The 17,422-nt window shown below is 38.6% G+C and overlaps 1 protein-coding gene across 2 annotated transcripts in view; it reads left to right on the top strand.

Moving 5' to 3' along the window:
- The window catches only part of PCCA (propionyl-CoA carboxylase subunit alpha), a 271,576-nt gene that overhangs the window by 423 nt on the left and 253,731 nt on the right, over positions 1–17,422 (top strand). Inside the window, exons 1-4 of one of the 2 annotated variants that reach the window (XM_069007874.1) lie at positions 1,922–1,992; positions 7,575–7,652; positions 9,610–9,657; positions 9,747–9,815. In XM_069007874.1, the coding sequence (XP_068863975.1) occupies positions 1,960–1,992; positions 7,575–7,652; positions 9,610–9,657; positions 9,747–9,815 (228 nt within the window). In that variant the 5' untranslated portion in view covers positions 1,922–1,959. Of the gene's footprint in view, positions 1–1,921; positions 1,993–7,574; positions 7,653–9,609; positions 9,658–9,746; positions 9,816–17,422 lie in introns of those variants that run through there. The other variant, XM_069007866.1, reaches the window with a different exon arrangement.

Genomic DNA, 17,422 nt, shown 5'->3' with positions numbered 1-17,422 from the left:
TAAAAGCTGGGTCCTGGCTTCTGTGCCTGCGGGCTCCCGGCGCCCAAAGAGGCTGTTCCTTGGTGTATCCCATCGGCGTGTTGCCAGGAGACCGGGGTTATTTGTTTGTTTGTTTTGGGTTTTTAAAATTAATTTTCTGCTGCTGAACAGGGTTATGTGATGCTTTAGGATGGTGGAGTCAGCGTCCCTGGCGGTGTTTATTGAAAGAGTGGACGTGTCACTTAGTGCTGTGATCTAGTTGACATGATGGTGTTTGCCCATAGGTTGGACTCGATGATCTCAGAGGTCTTTTTTGACCTGATTGACTCTGAGGTTCTGTGATTTCAGTTTCCTTCTGTCCTTTCTCTCTGTTAAACACAAGCTTATCAAAACTCTGGGGTAGAAGGTAGTTTTGTGCTATTTTTAGTTGTAAAATGTTAGCTAACAGAGAAAGGAATTGTCTCTTCCTCCCCTTCCCCCCACCTCCCCCTTTACCCCAGATACTTACGGTGCTTTCAGCTGTTACTTAAAGCTTTACTGTGGTTTGCTATTCTTCTTGCCTTTCATGGAAAGGCAATAAACTCGTTGCAGAACCATACCAATGTTTTTGATGAAGACCTGAAATTATCTAGGAAAGGTTATTCTTTGGCCTGTGGAATAACTTCACTGAGGCACCTGCTTTGTTTTCATCTCTGTTACTTCTACAGATTGGATTAAAAGAAAGAGATTATTTTCGATAAGAGCAAACAGCATTTGCACATTGGGTTGTGTAACAGTTGAATGACAGTGCAGTTAGTTTCTTTATGGGAAAAGTAGTGCAAAATACTTCTGTTTACTGTAGGAAGTATTTACAGTTTGGTTTTTTTTTTTTTCCTGAAAAGGAAAATTTGTGTAGAGGTCTGAAAGTTCCGGTGGAGAAGAGAGCAGTGGCTTACAGAAAATGTTTTTGCTCTGTGCGCCCCTGAGGATGTGGGATAGGTGTCTGTAGAAATCTTGCCTCATAACAATACTATAAAGAACTCTTCACCTGTCTCTAGGAATCATGTAAAAGCGGTGGTTTCTGTGGGCAGGGAATTTTGAGAAGGGATTAAAGAGGAAAATGGCATGTGCTTTACCCAAGTATTTTTCCTGTGTGTGTGTGCGTGTGTGTGTGTATATATATATATATACACATATATATATAGTAAACCCATTTTCCTGTGAAGGTATACACAAGAGAAGCTTTTTGAAAAGCAAGGTTGTTTAGTTGGAGATGACCTCAAATTAACAGAGGGCTCATCCTGTTTGAAGACTTAATTTTTGGTAGCCGTGACTATGTGTATATAGATGTAGAAGGCTTCTGCCCTTCCTACTAAGTAGTTGCTAAGACTTTGATGTCAGTATTTGGAGCCTCCAGAAGGCCTGTAAAAAGCCTACTTTGTTTTCTTCTTTCTGGCATCTCAAGGGTGTTGTCTGGCAGCACCAGTGCGTGCAGTATGGAACTGTTGTGTTAGTGGCACCTCTGTAAAACAAAATGTTTTTATAGCTAATTAATCGCACTTACGAGTTATGCCACTGAAGTGATTTCTAGCCCTTAATATCTGGGTATGAAGGTCACCATCAAGACAACAGTATATTGGGAAACCTCTAATAAAACAAATTTGCATGGAAATTACTTTCATAGATTCCTCTATGTTTTGCTGACATAGACAAATAATAAATTGATGTCTTCAAACTTTGTGTGCTTGGAATTCCTACAATTTTTGCAAGGGCTAGTGGCTGCTGAGATGTCCTTCATTTCTTTTGCTGCTTTCATGTGGGAATCAAGAAAGGACCTGAGAAAGGTGCAGAAACACTGAGCTGGGGATTTGACTCTTTGCTGTGTTTCTAATTTAGTGCCTATCACTTCTTTTTAGGTTTTATGCAGAACTGATTCTACTTAGAATATAACCAAAATTTAATTTCTAGTGTTTTGCACTTCTGGAGCTGTGAGAAAACCTGATGTTGAAAGAAGGCTGTAATCAGAGATTGAGGGTGAGACATGGCTTTTGATCCTTCAGTCGTGAAACTCTTTTGAGTGTGCTGTTGGACTGTTTAAAATAATGTAGAACAAAGTGATAAATACTGTACATCATGACTTCAAGAGTAAACTGCTGATACAGATTTTATCAGTGTGGGTAAGTTTTCTAATCATTGAATTAAATGTATGGAAAGTTTCTCTGCCATCTGTGCACCCAACATTTTTAAGTCATGCATACCTGTAAAGTGGGAGCTCCTTGCTCTCTTCTCTGATGTTATTTTTAGCATGCTGTTATTCCAGGGAAGTATTTTCACCCTTGTTCATGAGCACAGAAGTACCAGGCTGATGGGATAGCAAGGTTGGGTATCTATAATTTTCCATTAAAGAAGGGACTTAAAATTGCCAATCTGTGGAGATGAATGTAGCCATAGACTTCTGGAGTTCATTGATTGTTTCTAGTATGTAAACTACAGATTTTAGTACTGACAAGCACTCTTAAAGCATAATTCAGATAGAGATTTCTGGTTCCAGGGGCAACCTTTTGGAATTTGTAGGCAAGGTAAGCTGTGCTATGTGTACTATGGGCAAAAAGTAGTTTTGAAAGGAAAAAATTGAGACCTCATTAAAGTCTACATTGAGTAAAAAAAGTCACTCTTGTTCTGAAACATTCTTTGTGTTTTAATTTATTTTGTCTGTCCTGAACTTAATGTTGATTGTTACAGTACTGTGATCTCTTTCACAGGTGCCAGCCAGCCTTACTGGACCTCTTAAGGCTGCTGCCATTAGAAACTGTTGCAACTTTCTGCAGCTGCTAGGTCTTGATGGCAGGCTGCTCCTTTTGAGCTCCTGTCTCCCTCCAACTTGTGCCAGCACTGCTGCATGAATATCTTGTATAAGCTGGATTGAGATCTGGCTGAGAACACATTTTTCCCACTCCTTGTGAGTAGCTTCTCAGCTGGTTGTATTCCCATGCCTGGTTCACAATACAAGCTTTAGGGAGTGGCACAGAGGAGAAGCTACCTGGATATAGGAATGATTGAGCTTAAAAAATAGCCTTAGGTGGATGACTGTTTTCTTGTTTGTAGTTCGTATGCTATGTTGGCAGATATGAAAGAGATTTTCTGTTCTTAGAATTGTGAGTGTTTGTCAGTCTGGTCAGAGGGAAGGAACTGTGAAGTGCAGTGTACCTTACAGAACCTTGTACTACAGCTGTGTTTGCAGTTGGCTTCAGGAGAATCTGCTTACAGTTACAAGGGCTTGGCTGTTCAGCACTCTGAGCATACAAAGGAAGGGGAAGTGCTTCCTTAGAGAAAAGAAATACAGAAGTGTTATGTTTCCCTTCCCATTAATGAGATTTGTACGATACTGTATTACGAAGCTGCATTTTCAGCCTTGTAAGTTAACAGTCTTGCAGTCACCTAAGGTATCTGCTTCCTAGGTACTTTATACATACTCCATCAGTAGAGTTCCACAGATAGGAAATTATGTTGACAAATGAGTTGAAATAAAGATTTGGGAACACTTGCTATGTAATCAAAATATGGAAAAAAAAATCATTTTAGTCATATTTATAACTACTCAGGAATACTGATGGCTAATAGTGGATACACCACAAAGATAAAGGGGTTATTCTCATGGTATCTTACACCTGAATCTCTGAAAGTGTAGGGGCGAAAATCTTAGCAGAGGTAGAATTTGTCTAGTGGAAAGGAATGTGCTAGTCTGGCTGTTACTATGGGGTATTGCTTGCTCTATTTTCTAGTAATGCTAAAATACACTTTCCTTCCCATACTAGACTTCTTACAGCAAATATTGATATATGATGCTTTTCCTGCCTGAAATCTGGAACTCTGCATCGCTGTTTCAACAGTGAGATCTTTTTCTGCCTGTAAAGCTCAGTATCAGTGAGTTATTTACAAGCTGACCAGTATGGCAGGGAAATTTCTTTCCTCCATGAGGGCATGTAAACCTTTAAAACCACACATATAAGCCATATCTAAATAACAAGGTAATTTTCTGTTTTGCTGTTGTATGCTGTGTCCTGAAACCACCTGAAGAGGTTTTCTAGGGCTGGGTGCCTGAGGGGAGGCAGGTTCTCTGTGAGGTCTCACATTGGCAGTGTGCATACTGTTCTACAAGGTACTCTGTAGTTTTTTGTTTTTTTTTAATTATGAACTTATTTTATAATTGTTACAGCTATTTTAGCTCAATTTGGCTATTTTGCAATTAATAATAGATAAAGGAGGATGCTTTTCCAGAATACACCACTGATACTACCTGTTTTCCAAAAATTTGCTAGATGTGGGAAACTTCAAGCCAAATGCAGAAGTCCAGAATTGAGTTCTCATAAATGAATAGCCTACATTCTTGGGCTTTCAAGAGTCAAAAGTTTTATCAAATGGAAGTAACAAATCATGACAAAAATAGGTTATACCAGATGACTCTACTGCCCTCTCCTAGTTTTGCAAGATACAAGGAAGTCTCTAGGTCAAGCTGAGCTCTCTGGGCTGTGTTCTGAGGAAATGTCTGTGTATGGTATAATAGCTAGGGCAGGTGTGGTTTGGGGGAGGCAGCCAATTAAGGACGAAGCTTGAGAGTTAGATTGGCTTTGCTGGGTTGTTGGTTTGAGAGGTCTTTGGGTGTTTGATGTAGCTCTTAACGAACCTATGAACCTACATATGGAAGGAGTTTGGGAGCCTAGGGGTAGGTGATGATATCTGCATAGCTGTAGATTCGGAGATGGCAATTCAGTAGTGTTCCTTTGTGGCCTTAGATGTGCATTATTTACAAAATACTCGTTTGTTTTTGAGTAATTATTCAATTGCTCATAGTGGCTAGGAGCAGACCTCTAAAGAGACTTTTCTTGAAGTGGGTGCTAGATTAAGCAAGCTCTTAAACCTTAGTGCATATTGGTACAGATGCATACAGAGCCCCTTCTTTTAAAAGCTGTGAATTAGAGTTGGAATTTCACATCTGAGTTGAGCAATATGCTTGATTTGTTTTAGGAAATTACCCAACAAGTATTCAATTCAGGGCTGAACCTGGCTTTCTAAGTGGTTTGCTTGTGTGTGTGAGGGGAGGCAGTTAAGTTTTTAAACATAGGTACATAATTAGGCCATTACAAGATTTTTATGTGAAATCTGTCCAATTCTGTAGTGTAAAATGAGAGCTGAGTGTGGTTTAAAGTTTTTCCAAGTTTTTTTAATTGCTTGGTAATTTTATTATTTTTGCAGAAAAAGTTTTAACAGGGCTTTTTTTTTCCCCCCAAGATGGCTAAGATTCTACAGCTTGATGATAGCTAATTTTCCCCATCATAGCCTTTCCTTTCAGTCTCCTGTGCATAACTCTTCTGGCTTCTCATAGGCATTTGAAACTAGTTTTATGTAAAAGGTATTTACAAAAAAGTTCAAAAGCTTTTCCTTCCTTGCCTGGTTGTCCCCTTCTCCCTGTTAACTGCAAGTATTTAGATTAGCCCCACTGACCCTTAACAAGCACTTTCTCCACTGAATAATATTAACTTGGTGGAGAGTTTTTGTGTGTGTCCTGTATGACCTTCTTTAGACTATTTGTGGTCCCTCAAGCACTTGTGTCAATAGTGTTTCCGAGGAGAGGGACTCAATCTGCTTAACTGTGTGTATTCTGGAGCAGGAGAGTGTACACTGCTGCTTCTCTAGCTATCCTTCCTCTTCCCTCTGACAGTATCTAGATCACAGTACAGTCACTGAAGGTGTAATAGTCCTGCTGTAAACTTGGGATAATGCCCAGCTGGCAGGTGTGATTGCAGCTTGCAGAATTCTGTCCGTAACTGCATCCCTTTAATGTCTGAAACAGCTTGTACTGTCACACCCTCAGATGAAGAATAATATACCCCTGCAAAAAAAGAAAACAAACCAAAACCCAAAGAAACTTCTAGTGGTTTTGATTCTAGCATATAAAATGATTTTTGTTTCAGGTTGGGTTGGATTTTATTTTTGGGGAGTGAAGTGAAAAAGAAAAGAAGCAAAAACCCCCACCAAAACAAGCAAACAAAACTGAATGGGAAAGAACTCAGCGTGTGAAACAAGGTGGAACAGTTGCTTTTTTTAGTTTCAGAAAAATTAAACATATATGAATTGTTCCAGAAGAATTAAGCATAGCTGGATTATCTGGGAACAGTGTATGCTATGTCTGCCACTAGTGACTGGCAACTAAATGGTTTGTGAAACTATAGTAGCTTTCTGCTCATGAGGCTTATTTGGAGCCAGCAAGAGATGGTATTGCTCTAAGGCTTCCTTTACTTGTGTTGAAATATATTGTTTTTCCTTTATAACATTATAAGATCAGCTGCACTACAGATGTGATTGTCTTCCCAATCCCGGGCTGGTTTCTGCTTTCTGTGATGCAACATGAGAAGTATTTGCAAACTTGATCAGGCTAGAGGGCTGTATCGGAAGTGTTCACATTCCAGTTACTGACAGCCACTGTTACTTCAAAATGAATCTGAGCTTATAGTAAACTTAAAATTTTATCAATTTTTCAATTATCTTAAGTTCACTACTCTTGTGGAAGGTGCAACTGAATTTTCTAATTAACTCATATGCTTCCTTATTTTTTGATATTTTTTTCTAATGTAGTCCATATTCATACTTTTTTCCCAGTCTTCTCACAGGACAGCCTTTACTTTCTACTACTTCCTCAGATTCCTGCAGCTTCTGAAAACAATTCTTTAAGATAGAATTGACAGATTACAAATTCTGGCAGTTGCCTGTCACTGCTGTTTCATGTTTCCTACTAGACAATATTTATTATTAAGGCTTTGTACAGTCTTTTGGATTCCAAGTGGGTGATCAAGTGTGACTTTGCTGGAGCTGTCTGTATTGATGCATCTTTGGTGTGGTATCATTTTCTGTATGATTATTTTTGTTTATGGCAACCTAACTGCCATTATGTTGTGAAATGACTTGCTTAAATAATGCCTATCTGAATCTCCTTTTTTATTCACTTGCAAATCTGTGATATCATCTATTGTGTTTTCTTTGAAATTGTGTATACTGCTTTTTCCTGTTTTGTGCAAAAATGTTAAACTATAGGAACTGTCTTTGTCAAAGTTGGTTCAGAGCAGAAGTCTAAGAGAAGACCTCTTTTCCTCAGACTGCTCTCAGGAGGTTGTGGTAGGGAAGACTGGGAGCTTAGCTAGCTTCTAAAGTCTGTTCTACTTTCCTCTCTGTACGGGCCCAGTCTGGTATCTGCTGTATGCCCAACAGCTCCCTAGCAGTGAAGGCTTCTCCCCATCACCACTGTGTACAGACATGTGTCCATGCTTTTTTGAGAATTTCTTGGTTGGTATGTCTTGGAACAAGAAGGAAAGAAGATGGTATAGTAGAGAGTTTATTACAAAAAAAATTGTACCTAGGATAATAACCTCATAGCTAGAGCTTTTGAATTGTTTCTGGTTACTCTTTGTGGGTGTTTGCTTGGGGAAGGGCAGTTCTCTGTGCATTAGTCCACTTGGTGAGGGAATGAAAGGCTGTGAAAGTTTCCTCAAGATGTCAGTGTACGAAATGTTTTTAATTTAATGGCATACTGTAACAGGCTTAACTCCCTGTTTCTTCTGTAGTGGGAAACGCTGTGTTCAAGATGGTGCCTTATAACTTCACATAAACTGTATTCATCTGTGTATGATCCAAATGAAAAGGTAAGTGGTGCATGTTTTCTTTTTGACATCTTACTGTGATACTGACATTTGGGTTTTTAAGCTGCCCTCTTCCTTGTGCTGCTACTAACAATTCTCTTGGTATAACCCATCACTGGTTTAATAGCATGTTTTTCTTTCTAAACCAAACAGTAAGTTGCTTTTGCAGGATACATGTCAAGATTGGATACTACTTTGAGTGTATACCAAAAGGCTGAATAAGTCACTGTGAGCTTGGGAAAGTTACATACTGGCCTGAACATGTTATAATTGTGAAACAACTGTTAGTGTTTTGCATGGTGTGGGTGGTAATGGGCCTGGTAGAACATCTGGGAGCTAGACTAGCCAAAAGCTGTTTGTGGAAACAAAACTAAGTAATAGTGGCAGCATGATTGTTAGATCATCTGGCGTGGGGGTAAGAACTTCAGAGTTTGGAAAAAGATGGGCCTTCAAGGCCTGCAGAGAATAGCAAATTCTCATCTTGGGGCTTATGCAGTAGCAATCTCAATTTACAGTTATGAGCCAAGAAGAGCTTTACTTGTGGAAGATTGTCTTGGCATGGCCTCTGAAGTAACATGCTTGGAAAAATAATGTGACTGAAGATGCACTAGTATTCAAGGGCAAGGATGCCAGCAATTCAGGACTGACAGGCTTGTCCTTATATACCAATGTAGAAGCAATTAACCAGAAGTGAAACAGTGTTAGGAAATGGGGAAAACCAGTGAGTACCTCAAACTGTGGCTTTACAGATTTTTTTTCAGAAGATTTCTTTTTTTTTTTTTTAAGGTTCTTGCTTAATTAAGATCCCCTTGCTTTTCTAAATGCATAGTTATATTTAGGCCATATAGTTGGGTATTTGGTTTCTCTCAGCTAGGAGCTGTGTGATTTCAACCAGTGATTACTACAGACAGTAAAAGGGGCAGTGAACAAAAAAAGCAGAAAAGAGCTTAAACTGTCTTTGTAATGTCAAGACTTTCATGTGACACCTTTTCAGCTGAATTAGTGGAAATGACATAAAAAAATGTTACTTCAGAGCCATATGTGATTTTTAATTATTTTTATTTTGCTGGATTTGAGTCTAGTCTGTCTTTGAATTGAAAAATGAATGTCAAATATTCTTACTGTTTTGATCCTGAAAGTCTTGTCTTGCACTGTGACCACAGCTGATTAATAAAACAGCTTTTATATACCAAGAACTGGGTTGATGGAGCATTTGAGTCATGACACTTTTCAATATCAAGTATTTGGGAGTATTTTTTAAATTCCCCCTCAACTCTGTATGCCTAAAAGTCTTTAGGTATCTAGAATGCTGAAATTTAGATTCAGGAACAGTTTGTATGAGTATGTTGGTAACCTTTTTAGACCAGATCCCCAGCTAAAAAGAGCTCTCGAGAAAAATTGCTAGCTCCTGTGGTGTTCTTAAAGTATTTGTGCTTCTGATGATTGAGCTTGTTTAAGGATGTTTAAGATCTGTCTGAGTCAGGTGGGCCTGCACACTGGCCAGTGGTATTCAGCTGATCTGGATGAATTTACTGTATGAGCCTGCTGCAGCTCTCACCTGGAGGGGTTTCTTATCACTTAATTTCTGTATGGTGTTATCACGTGGTGGTATTTTTAAACTGGTCATTTGATGCCAGCTCAGCCCTGACTTTGAAAAAGTAAATTTGGTCAAGGGCACCTTGAGTTTGTCTGGAGTATACAGCAAATAATGTGTTCTAGTCTGTCGATAGCAGTTCCTCTTGGGGTTTTGCAGTGTTCCTTCCTCTCCTCTGGCACCTGTTTTCCCCTCCTCAAATTAACTAATGACTGTGAGGCTAATAAACAGTTTGGTTGTTGCAGTGGCAGTACCTTCTCTTCCCCTAGCCCATATAAAAACAAGCTGTTTGGTGCATGTTTCTGGAGGGAGAAAAACTTGTGTTCTGTTTGTCTCTCAAGTTTTTTATTGTTCTTTTCCCTGTAGACTTTTGAAAAACTCCTTATTGCCAACAGAGGAGAGATTGCATGCCGAGTAAGTATGTAACCTTTTAATTTTTTGACATTTAATTCTAAAACTATTGGTATTTTAAATACTGGTAATTGTCACTTCTTTTATGGTAGGTCATCAAAACATGTAAGAAGATGGGGATTAAAACAGTTGCCATACACAGTGATGTCGACGCCAATGCTGTGAGTACTACTTAAATTCAAGTGGTAGATGAGGTTTTAGTAATTCAGCAAGACTTATGGCTGTTATGCAGGATTGTTGGTTATTGTGGTAGGCATGTTGGCAATTCTGAAGTACCTTTGTATATGTCCTTTTCCTCTATGTGCTTGAAGTGAGTGGATGGAGATACCAAGGTGGGGGAAGGGTTGGACAAGTATTTAGCATGTTTCTTCTGTCAACTCTTCTGTGTTTTGCTTGTGTAAATGTTACCTTTGTCTTTATGTGGATTAAGGTAGACATACATGCACATAGGTAGAAGCGTGCACCAAGTGTGAGTGGCAGTGAAACCTAGATTTTGTTCTGCTAATATGCACAAAAAGGCAGTGAAGAGTGGATCCTAGAAGAAGGTCTAGAGCTTAGTATAAATTTTTTCTGTGCCTGGTAAATCTTTTTCATTGCTTCCTGCTTTCCAGAGAAATGTCCTCTTCTACCAGGTGTGTTAAACAGGCCTAATGGAGCTGCTTCATTTGATGAGAATATTGATGTGTCTTCAGTATTCAGCAGTGTGGCAGGAAGGTGGTAAAATGGCTTTCTAGACAAGTAAGGTACCTGTCTTGCCCATTTTCAGGTTTTGTAGTCTCTAGTTTAGAAATATTTGAAGTCATTCATGGCAACAATAGGAGGATAATTTCTTGTGTGGTGTAACAGCAGGTGTAACAACTCATACTTGCATATTCTTGTTGACTAGAGAGAACATAGTATTATTCTTTGCCTGCAGGAACTGCTACAGGAGAAATGACTGGGAGTACCCCCATGTTTCAGGAAAGTTTGTTGAAATCTGGAAGGGAGTTAAAACCTATATTATAATTTAATAAAAAGTCACTCAGACAAGCTACCAGAAAAAAAAAAAAGTGTATTCTATGCAGGACAGGATTTGTGAATATAGGTGGTGAGTTACTCAATATTAGAAAAACAGACATGGTTGATGAAATATGAAAGTAGTTAGAACTTGTGTTTTCAGAGTTAAGTGAAAGGTGAGAACTGTTGGGAGTTTTGGGCTGTTGAGTGCCTTTGTTGTTCTGTTACTTCATGACCAGCTCAGTTCATATGATTAGGCTGTAGACTAAGCAAGGGACTGAAATGGGACTTTCTGAAGTGCTCTGCTGATGGATTTTTTCGCCAAGTAATTCTTTCTTTGAGGCAAATGGAAAGTACACTTGGTCTGGATTTCAACTGGTAGCCATAACTGGTAATGTAGTAGCTTGTGGGTGCTCAATGAACTGTGAAATGAATTCTTAATGGGTGGATGTCAGACATCATGATAAATTCTAATTCTTTTCAAAGCCAAGGGTTTTGTGAATACAAACTACTCTGTATGATCTATAATTCCTCTAGTAAAACTGAAGCATGCTGATGGGTACTTGAATTCCATCTTATGTATATGGTATATGCTGTTAGGATAAATGGATTCACTATTTAGCAGCACCGCATAGCCTTGTTCAGTGGCATGAATTCATCCTGAAAATAGACTTAAAAAGCTGTTTAAAAACCCCCCACATGTTCTTTCACCAGTCCATAATAGACTTGAGAAAATGAATTGGTCTTCTCTCCAGTGTATCTGTTTATTGTGTGGATTCTGCTATGAACTGGAGACTGTGAAAAAATCTGAAAGCAGTAAGTAAGAACCAAGATTGAAGAACATAATTAGAAAGTAAGAATGGCATGAAAAAGTACAACTTGTGACCTTAGCGGGAAGGGTGTACAAATAGTGTGTTACAAAAAGGAAATTGAAAATATGTCTGTACTGCTTTGATCTACAGTGCTGTCTTAGTTTTAAAATACAAGTAGGGTCTTTAATTTGTTATAGTTCCCAAGAAAGTCCAAGCTGATATCTCAGAAATGCATTAATATACTCATGACAGTTCATAAAGATAACATTAAGTGTGTTAAAGGGGATGCTGACATTTTGAATTTACAGGCAAGAGATGAGGCTCTAACAAATGCTCTAAGGCTGATGTAGTGTCTGCTTAGCTCTTTGGATTGTTACCTAAAGACTGACCAAATCTTGTACAAGGTTAAGCATTAGCTGTGTGCATTGAAGAAGCTCCAGATATTTAAAGGAAAATGAGAGGAAGGCTACTTGAAAAACTATTCACTGTACTTAAGGTAGTGGTATTAAGTCTAAGCTAGTTTTCTGGGTTTAATTATACATGTTGTCTGTGTCTACTATAAATCCTTCAGTCACTACCTTGTGTGCTTGCACTGGGAAATAGCTTAGTTAGTATTGTCTGTTGTAAGGACTTGGATGCTTCCAGTTAATCATTGTGGGGATGACCTGGCCCATTGCAGTGATGCGTGTGATTGCCAGTTTGGATGACCTTGGTAGATGAGCCCACAGGCCAAATTCTTTGACTCTGTTACTTACCATAAAGTAACCAACAATAGTTGTCCATAATTCTGTCCAGGTTTCATCAACAGCATCCTTCTTGGTTGTACCAGTCGTAGCAAAATCTCAAATGCTCTGAAGTCATACTTGGGAGCTGATGCAGCCTGCCAAAGGAACCTCTGTCCCCATGGAGCTAGGAAAAACAAGATACCTACAAACTTTCCATGAAACTGCTTTCTCTTGTTCTTCACACTTAGTTTCTGTTCAGCACCATGGCGAATGTCTTGAGTATGCTGTTAGAGCAGTATCAGTTTGGACATACTTACCATTAATAGATAAAACTAGTAGCTAGACTATAAGAGCACAAAGGAATTTTCATTTCAAGGAATTAAAACTTTGCTGTTATGAGGAGGAAGCAGTAGAGAGGACTGTTATAAACTGGGAATGTGGCAAAAATGGAGCAACCTGCCAAGAACCAAATAAAGCTTACCTGAAGAGGGAAAATACAAATAACAAAATATACTGTTTTGTGCTATTAATTTAAAAAATGAGCAAAGATCTGACAGATTTTTATAGGTGAAAATTGTTGTGATGATAGGGAAGAGAACATTAACCAAACTTTAAAAGGAGATGTGTGACTTCAGAGTCTTTTGCATGCCTCTGTATTAATGCAAATTTACAAACAGCTGGACATGGTGTTAAATGGGATTGAATTGCATTTGGTTTTGTGGAGGTGGGAGGGTGTGTTAACTGTTGAAAAGAGGTTGTTTACAGTTATTTGTGCTGTGGAAGAGAAGCTGCTGCTTTAACAACTGTCCTGAAGTAAAAATAATTGTGGTGGTTGGGAAAAACAGCCTGGCAAAATGGCTGCTGAGACCCCCATAGAGCATTACAGTTGCTCATGGGTTTATTTTCAAAATATTACTGAATATTTTGAAAAAAATAGGTCATAATGAATGCTTTCAGGTTCTTGAAAATAGTCGTAATACTCTTTTATTGCATCTGTTATTTTGGGGAAAGCAGAGAAAAAAGATTGTATACTGTTCAAAATGCTGAGTTTTGTTGGATTTTTAATTTTAGTGTTCAACTTTCAAAACACTAATTCTTTACACTTAATAGGTAAAGTGGGGAAGGACCAGGAAAATTCAGATATTTTTTTTTAAATTAAAACATCTGGTGGAATTATTTTTTAGATGAGAAAACAAGCAAAGAAGTTTCATTTGAAGAAGAGTAATCGTATGTACTTTTCCCTGTGAACTGATTGGAATAGAGGGTCAAGATGAAAGGGCCTCCTCAACCATAAATGTAACACTGATGGTGCAAACATTGTCAAGGAAAGCTAGAGAACTATTATAATGCCTAATGTAATCAGCTAAAAGTATGATAAATGAAGAACAAGCTTTCACTAATTGGATCTGAACAAAAGAAGGTATAGCATAAAGCAGTGAATGAGATATAATTTTACTTGGCATTTTTTAACACAGCAGGGATTCTATAGCCATATGAAGCAATGAACTATAAATGACTGAAAAAAATCCCATGGGAAAGTAATGTAAACTGCTAAAACTTGAGAGTAGTGGGCAGTGAGTTATACTCCTTTCATATAAGGTTTTTCTTATCAGTTACTTAAGACTTCAGGTGTTATTGTATTAAATTGCCTGTTCTAAATCTTGTTCTGCCACATAATAGAAAACAAAAAATAATGCAAATGCGTTTATTGATGTAAAAGTAATTGCACAAAATTGAGCTGTTGTCCAGAAACTGTAGTTTTCTGAGTGACAGAAAATTGAGAAAATAACTAGAAAGGAACGATCTTGTATTCCTTTCTTAAATATATTTTTCTTTTTTTAAGCTTGGAGTCTGAGACAGTATTTCAGAAGGAGGTTGGGGAAGAATCTGGTTTAGGGAAACTGCAAAGCTGATTAGGGTTGTTATAAGTTCTATACCATGTCTGTATTGAGCTGAATGAATTTGAGTGTGTAAGATGAGTTTTTTTCTGAAAATAAAAATGTAGGATTTTGCTGAAGATTCCTCTATAGCTTAATGGGATGCTGTTAGGTTGTTTTGTTCTTAAGAAATCTAGGTGGCAAAAATAAGTATTGGAGTGGAATTTGGCATTTGAGTTTTAATCTAAAATAATTAATTAGTTTGAAAAGTGGAAGTTTATCTAAAACTGTGGAGTTTTATTTACTTGTAACTAACTTAGAGGGTTTAACATATGTCCAAATTCTCTTTTTTTTTCTGTTTTGTCTTTTAAAATGTGCAAAGCTTTCTTCCATCATCTGCTACAAAGACTAGAAATTCAGTCATTTTTGACAGCTCATTGTCTCCCAATGGCATTTCAGGGATTTGTACTCAGAAAACTTGGAGAGATCTGTTTTGAGTATCTATATGAAAAGGAAACTAATATTTTAATGCCTTTTTGGAATATGTGATTCCTGAGCTGTTGTCCAGATTGTATAAAATGGACTTTGACTCCATGTACTGTCTGGAGAAATTCACTCTTCCTAAGTGGTGGTATTTGCAAGGTGTGCAAAACAGGACTGGGCCAGACCATACCAAGGAAACGTTAGGGTCACGTTTGTTCTGTTGTTTTGCTCTTCCTTCAATGTATTTTTTTTTTTTGTTCAAAAGCAAGACAGAATGTTGCTCATCCCTTCACAAGAGGGGATGGAGATGATGTTACTATCCTGTCCCCATGCTTTGGGTGAACTACTGACCAGTTTTGTAAAGCATGAAAAATGCAGGTGGTGGTCATCCCATGAAGGGATGGAGTGTGGAAGGAGTGTGCTTTTGTTCAGAATTGTATCTTGCTTACCAAGTAATCTGCTTTTATTTTTTTTTTAAGTTTATCATTGCTTTGAAACTGAGTGGGTTGCTGGAGGAAGTAGTTAAGTTTTCATTTGCTATAATGAAAAATGCAAGCTTGATCTGCAATTTTACAAGTTGGAGGGGGCTCATCAGAGCTCTAGAATCTTAAAGTTTCAGCTTTTTAGTGTGTTTTAATCAGTGATAGGTTGATGTGAAATATATATGATGTCTGGAATGAGTCAGACTCCTGTTCTATTGTTTGATGGCTAAGCTGAAATGTTACTTTTGTTGGATTCTTGTTGAAACTCTACCACTGAGTAGCAGAGGAAGGATGTGGAATAGAATGCTTTAAGCATCACACTGCAACCCTTTTGGGGTCACTGCCTTGGAGGTGGAAAGTATATGTTGTAAAGAAGGAATTGATACCAGATCTTTTGACCTTTGTGGGAATGGTTATTTAATTACCAAGCTGATTTATTTGAAGGATCAGTGCATGGATTAAAAATAATTTCCTGTCACAAAGCTCACTTAGGGAAAGTGGCTGTTGTCAGAAGTACTGAATTACCTTTGGGAGAGGAAAATGTGGAAGCCCAGTCAGCAAAGTTAATTGCAGCTTAAAGGTGCATGTCCTCAGTGCTGTGGAGAGTCAAGTGCTGGTTCTGAGGGTGCTGGACTGTCTATGTTAGTAGGTAGTGTGGAGTGACAGAAATGTATCTGTGGAATGAAATGGTTCATGATAAAAACGTAGTGTTCTTCCTTTCTGCCTCCTAGTATCTGTGTGATTGGTTCTAGTCTGGTGTTGAGGGCTTGGTGTCCGCTTGTGGTGGTTTGATGTGCCGGGCAGGTATCTGATTCATGTGCTTTGAGGTAGCTGTGTGTTGGAGACAAATGTATTTTAAGTGGGGATGACTGATTACTTTAAAAAAAAAAAAGCAGTTCTGATTTGAACTTAAATATTGATGTGTACTGAAGTCACTCTAATTGCTTGCATGGAGCTACTCCCCTGGTGCTGTAGCACTTTTCTGATCTTGTGCTGGGTTGTTTCCATGCTCTGAGCACACCAGACATCTTCTTGGTCAAGTTAGTTAAAACTTTTTTCTACTGATTTTTTTTAATGTTAAAATATTTCATTGGAATGTGTGACAGATGCTATAGCCATGTGTGTAAGCAAACTGAGTTTGGGGTAGGTCAGTAAAGTGACTTTTGTTGCCTTGGTTGTCTGCAGGGCTCTGCTGCAATACCCAGAGCTATGGGGTTTGGAGAGGTGTACAGGCATCTCAGTGATTGAGTCTGAGCTTTAGGCTGAGGAGGGCTGAAGTCGTTTGACTTCACTTGTTCTAGAGATTTGCCTCTCTTGGGCAGCAGTGGCAGAGAGCAGGCAGTTCCTTCCTTTGAAACCACAGATACGTGCTGAGGCCACTGCCATTAGCAGTTCTGGATCAATGGCTCCAGCTGCCATAATTCTGGCTCAAACTTATTGTCCTTATTATGGTGGGTTTCCCCAAGAAACCAAATCAGTGTACATCTGCTGTAGCCTGTTTGCCTTGTGCTGATTTCTAGACCTTTCCAGAGGTGGTGGAAAGTGCTGTATGTAGTAATTTTAATGCAACTGTACATTGCCAGTATGACCAAAAAAAATAGTTTTACTATCTTCCTCTGCAAGAGAGGGGCTGCAGCAGCATGGTTTCCTGTTGCCTTATCTCCTTGGATACAGAACATAAGGTCCCTTGGATTCCTCTTTTGAGGCTTTGAGAGTGTCCTTTTTCCTGACTTCATCCTTCACCCGTGTCCTCAGCAGCAGCTACTTAATTGTGCAGATTCATTGCTCCTGTGGTTCATATTGTCCCAGTTGTGCTATTTGTTATCAGCTGTGGTTGTGGTTATTCAAGGATGATCTGTTTTCAGGCACTGTTAACAAACAATACTATTTGGTAATACTATTTCTTATTTCTTGTCTGTGTGGGTGTAAATACTGGTGAGCAGGCCCTGGGCTGAACTTTTTTACTATTTGGATGAGCTCTAGACAGAGAGGGACCTAAGGCAAGTTTTCTGTGAATAGTGTTCACAGGTACTTAGAAAATTGGTTTTACAACCAATGTAAGACTGTGCTGTCTACTAAGAGTAGTTCTCTTCCTTTCTATCTTTTGTGTACCTACTAGATGTGCAGCCTTTTGTTAAATGGATCCAGGCTGCTTATCTGTATGAGAGCAGTGAGGTAAAGAAAGAAATGTGGATCAGCAAGCTGATGTGGCTTTCTGCATAGGTTAATGAATGCTAGAGCTGATGGCATCAGGACACATGGTTGGGGACAAGGAGAATGAATACCTGATTAACCTTTTGAGAGGCAGTGTAGATTTAGTATCTTGAGTTAGTGTCATCACACCTCCTAATAGTGGAGGATGTGGGGAAAAGGGAGCAGGGAAGGAAATAGGT

This window comes from Aphelocoma coerulescens, chromosome 1, assembly GCF_041296385.1.
Source record: "Aphelocoma coerulescens isolate FSJ_1873_10779 chromosome 1, UR_Acoe_1.0, whole genome shotgun sequence".
Lineage (NCBI taxonomy): Eukaryota > Metazoa > Chordata > Aves > Passeriformes > Corvidae > Aphelocoma > Aphelocoma coerulescens.
The sequence above is the reverse complement of the archived record's forward strand: the minus strand, read 5'-3'. Positions and strand labels throughout refer to the sequence as shown.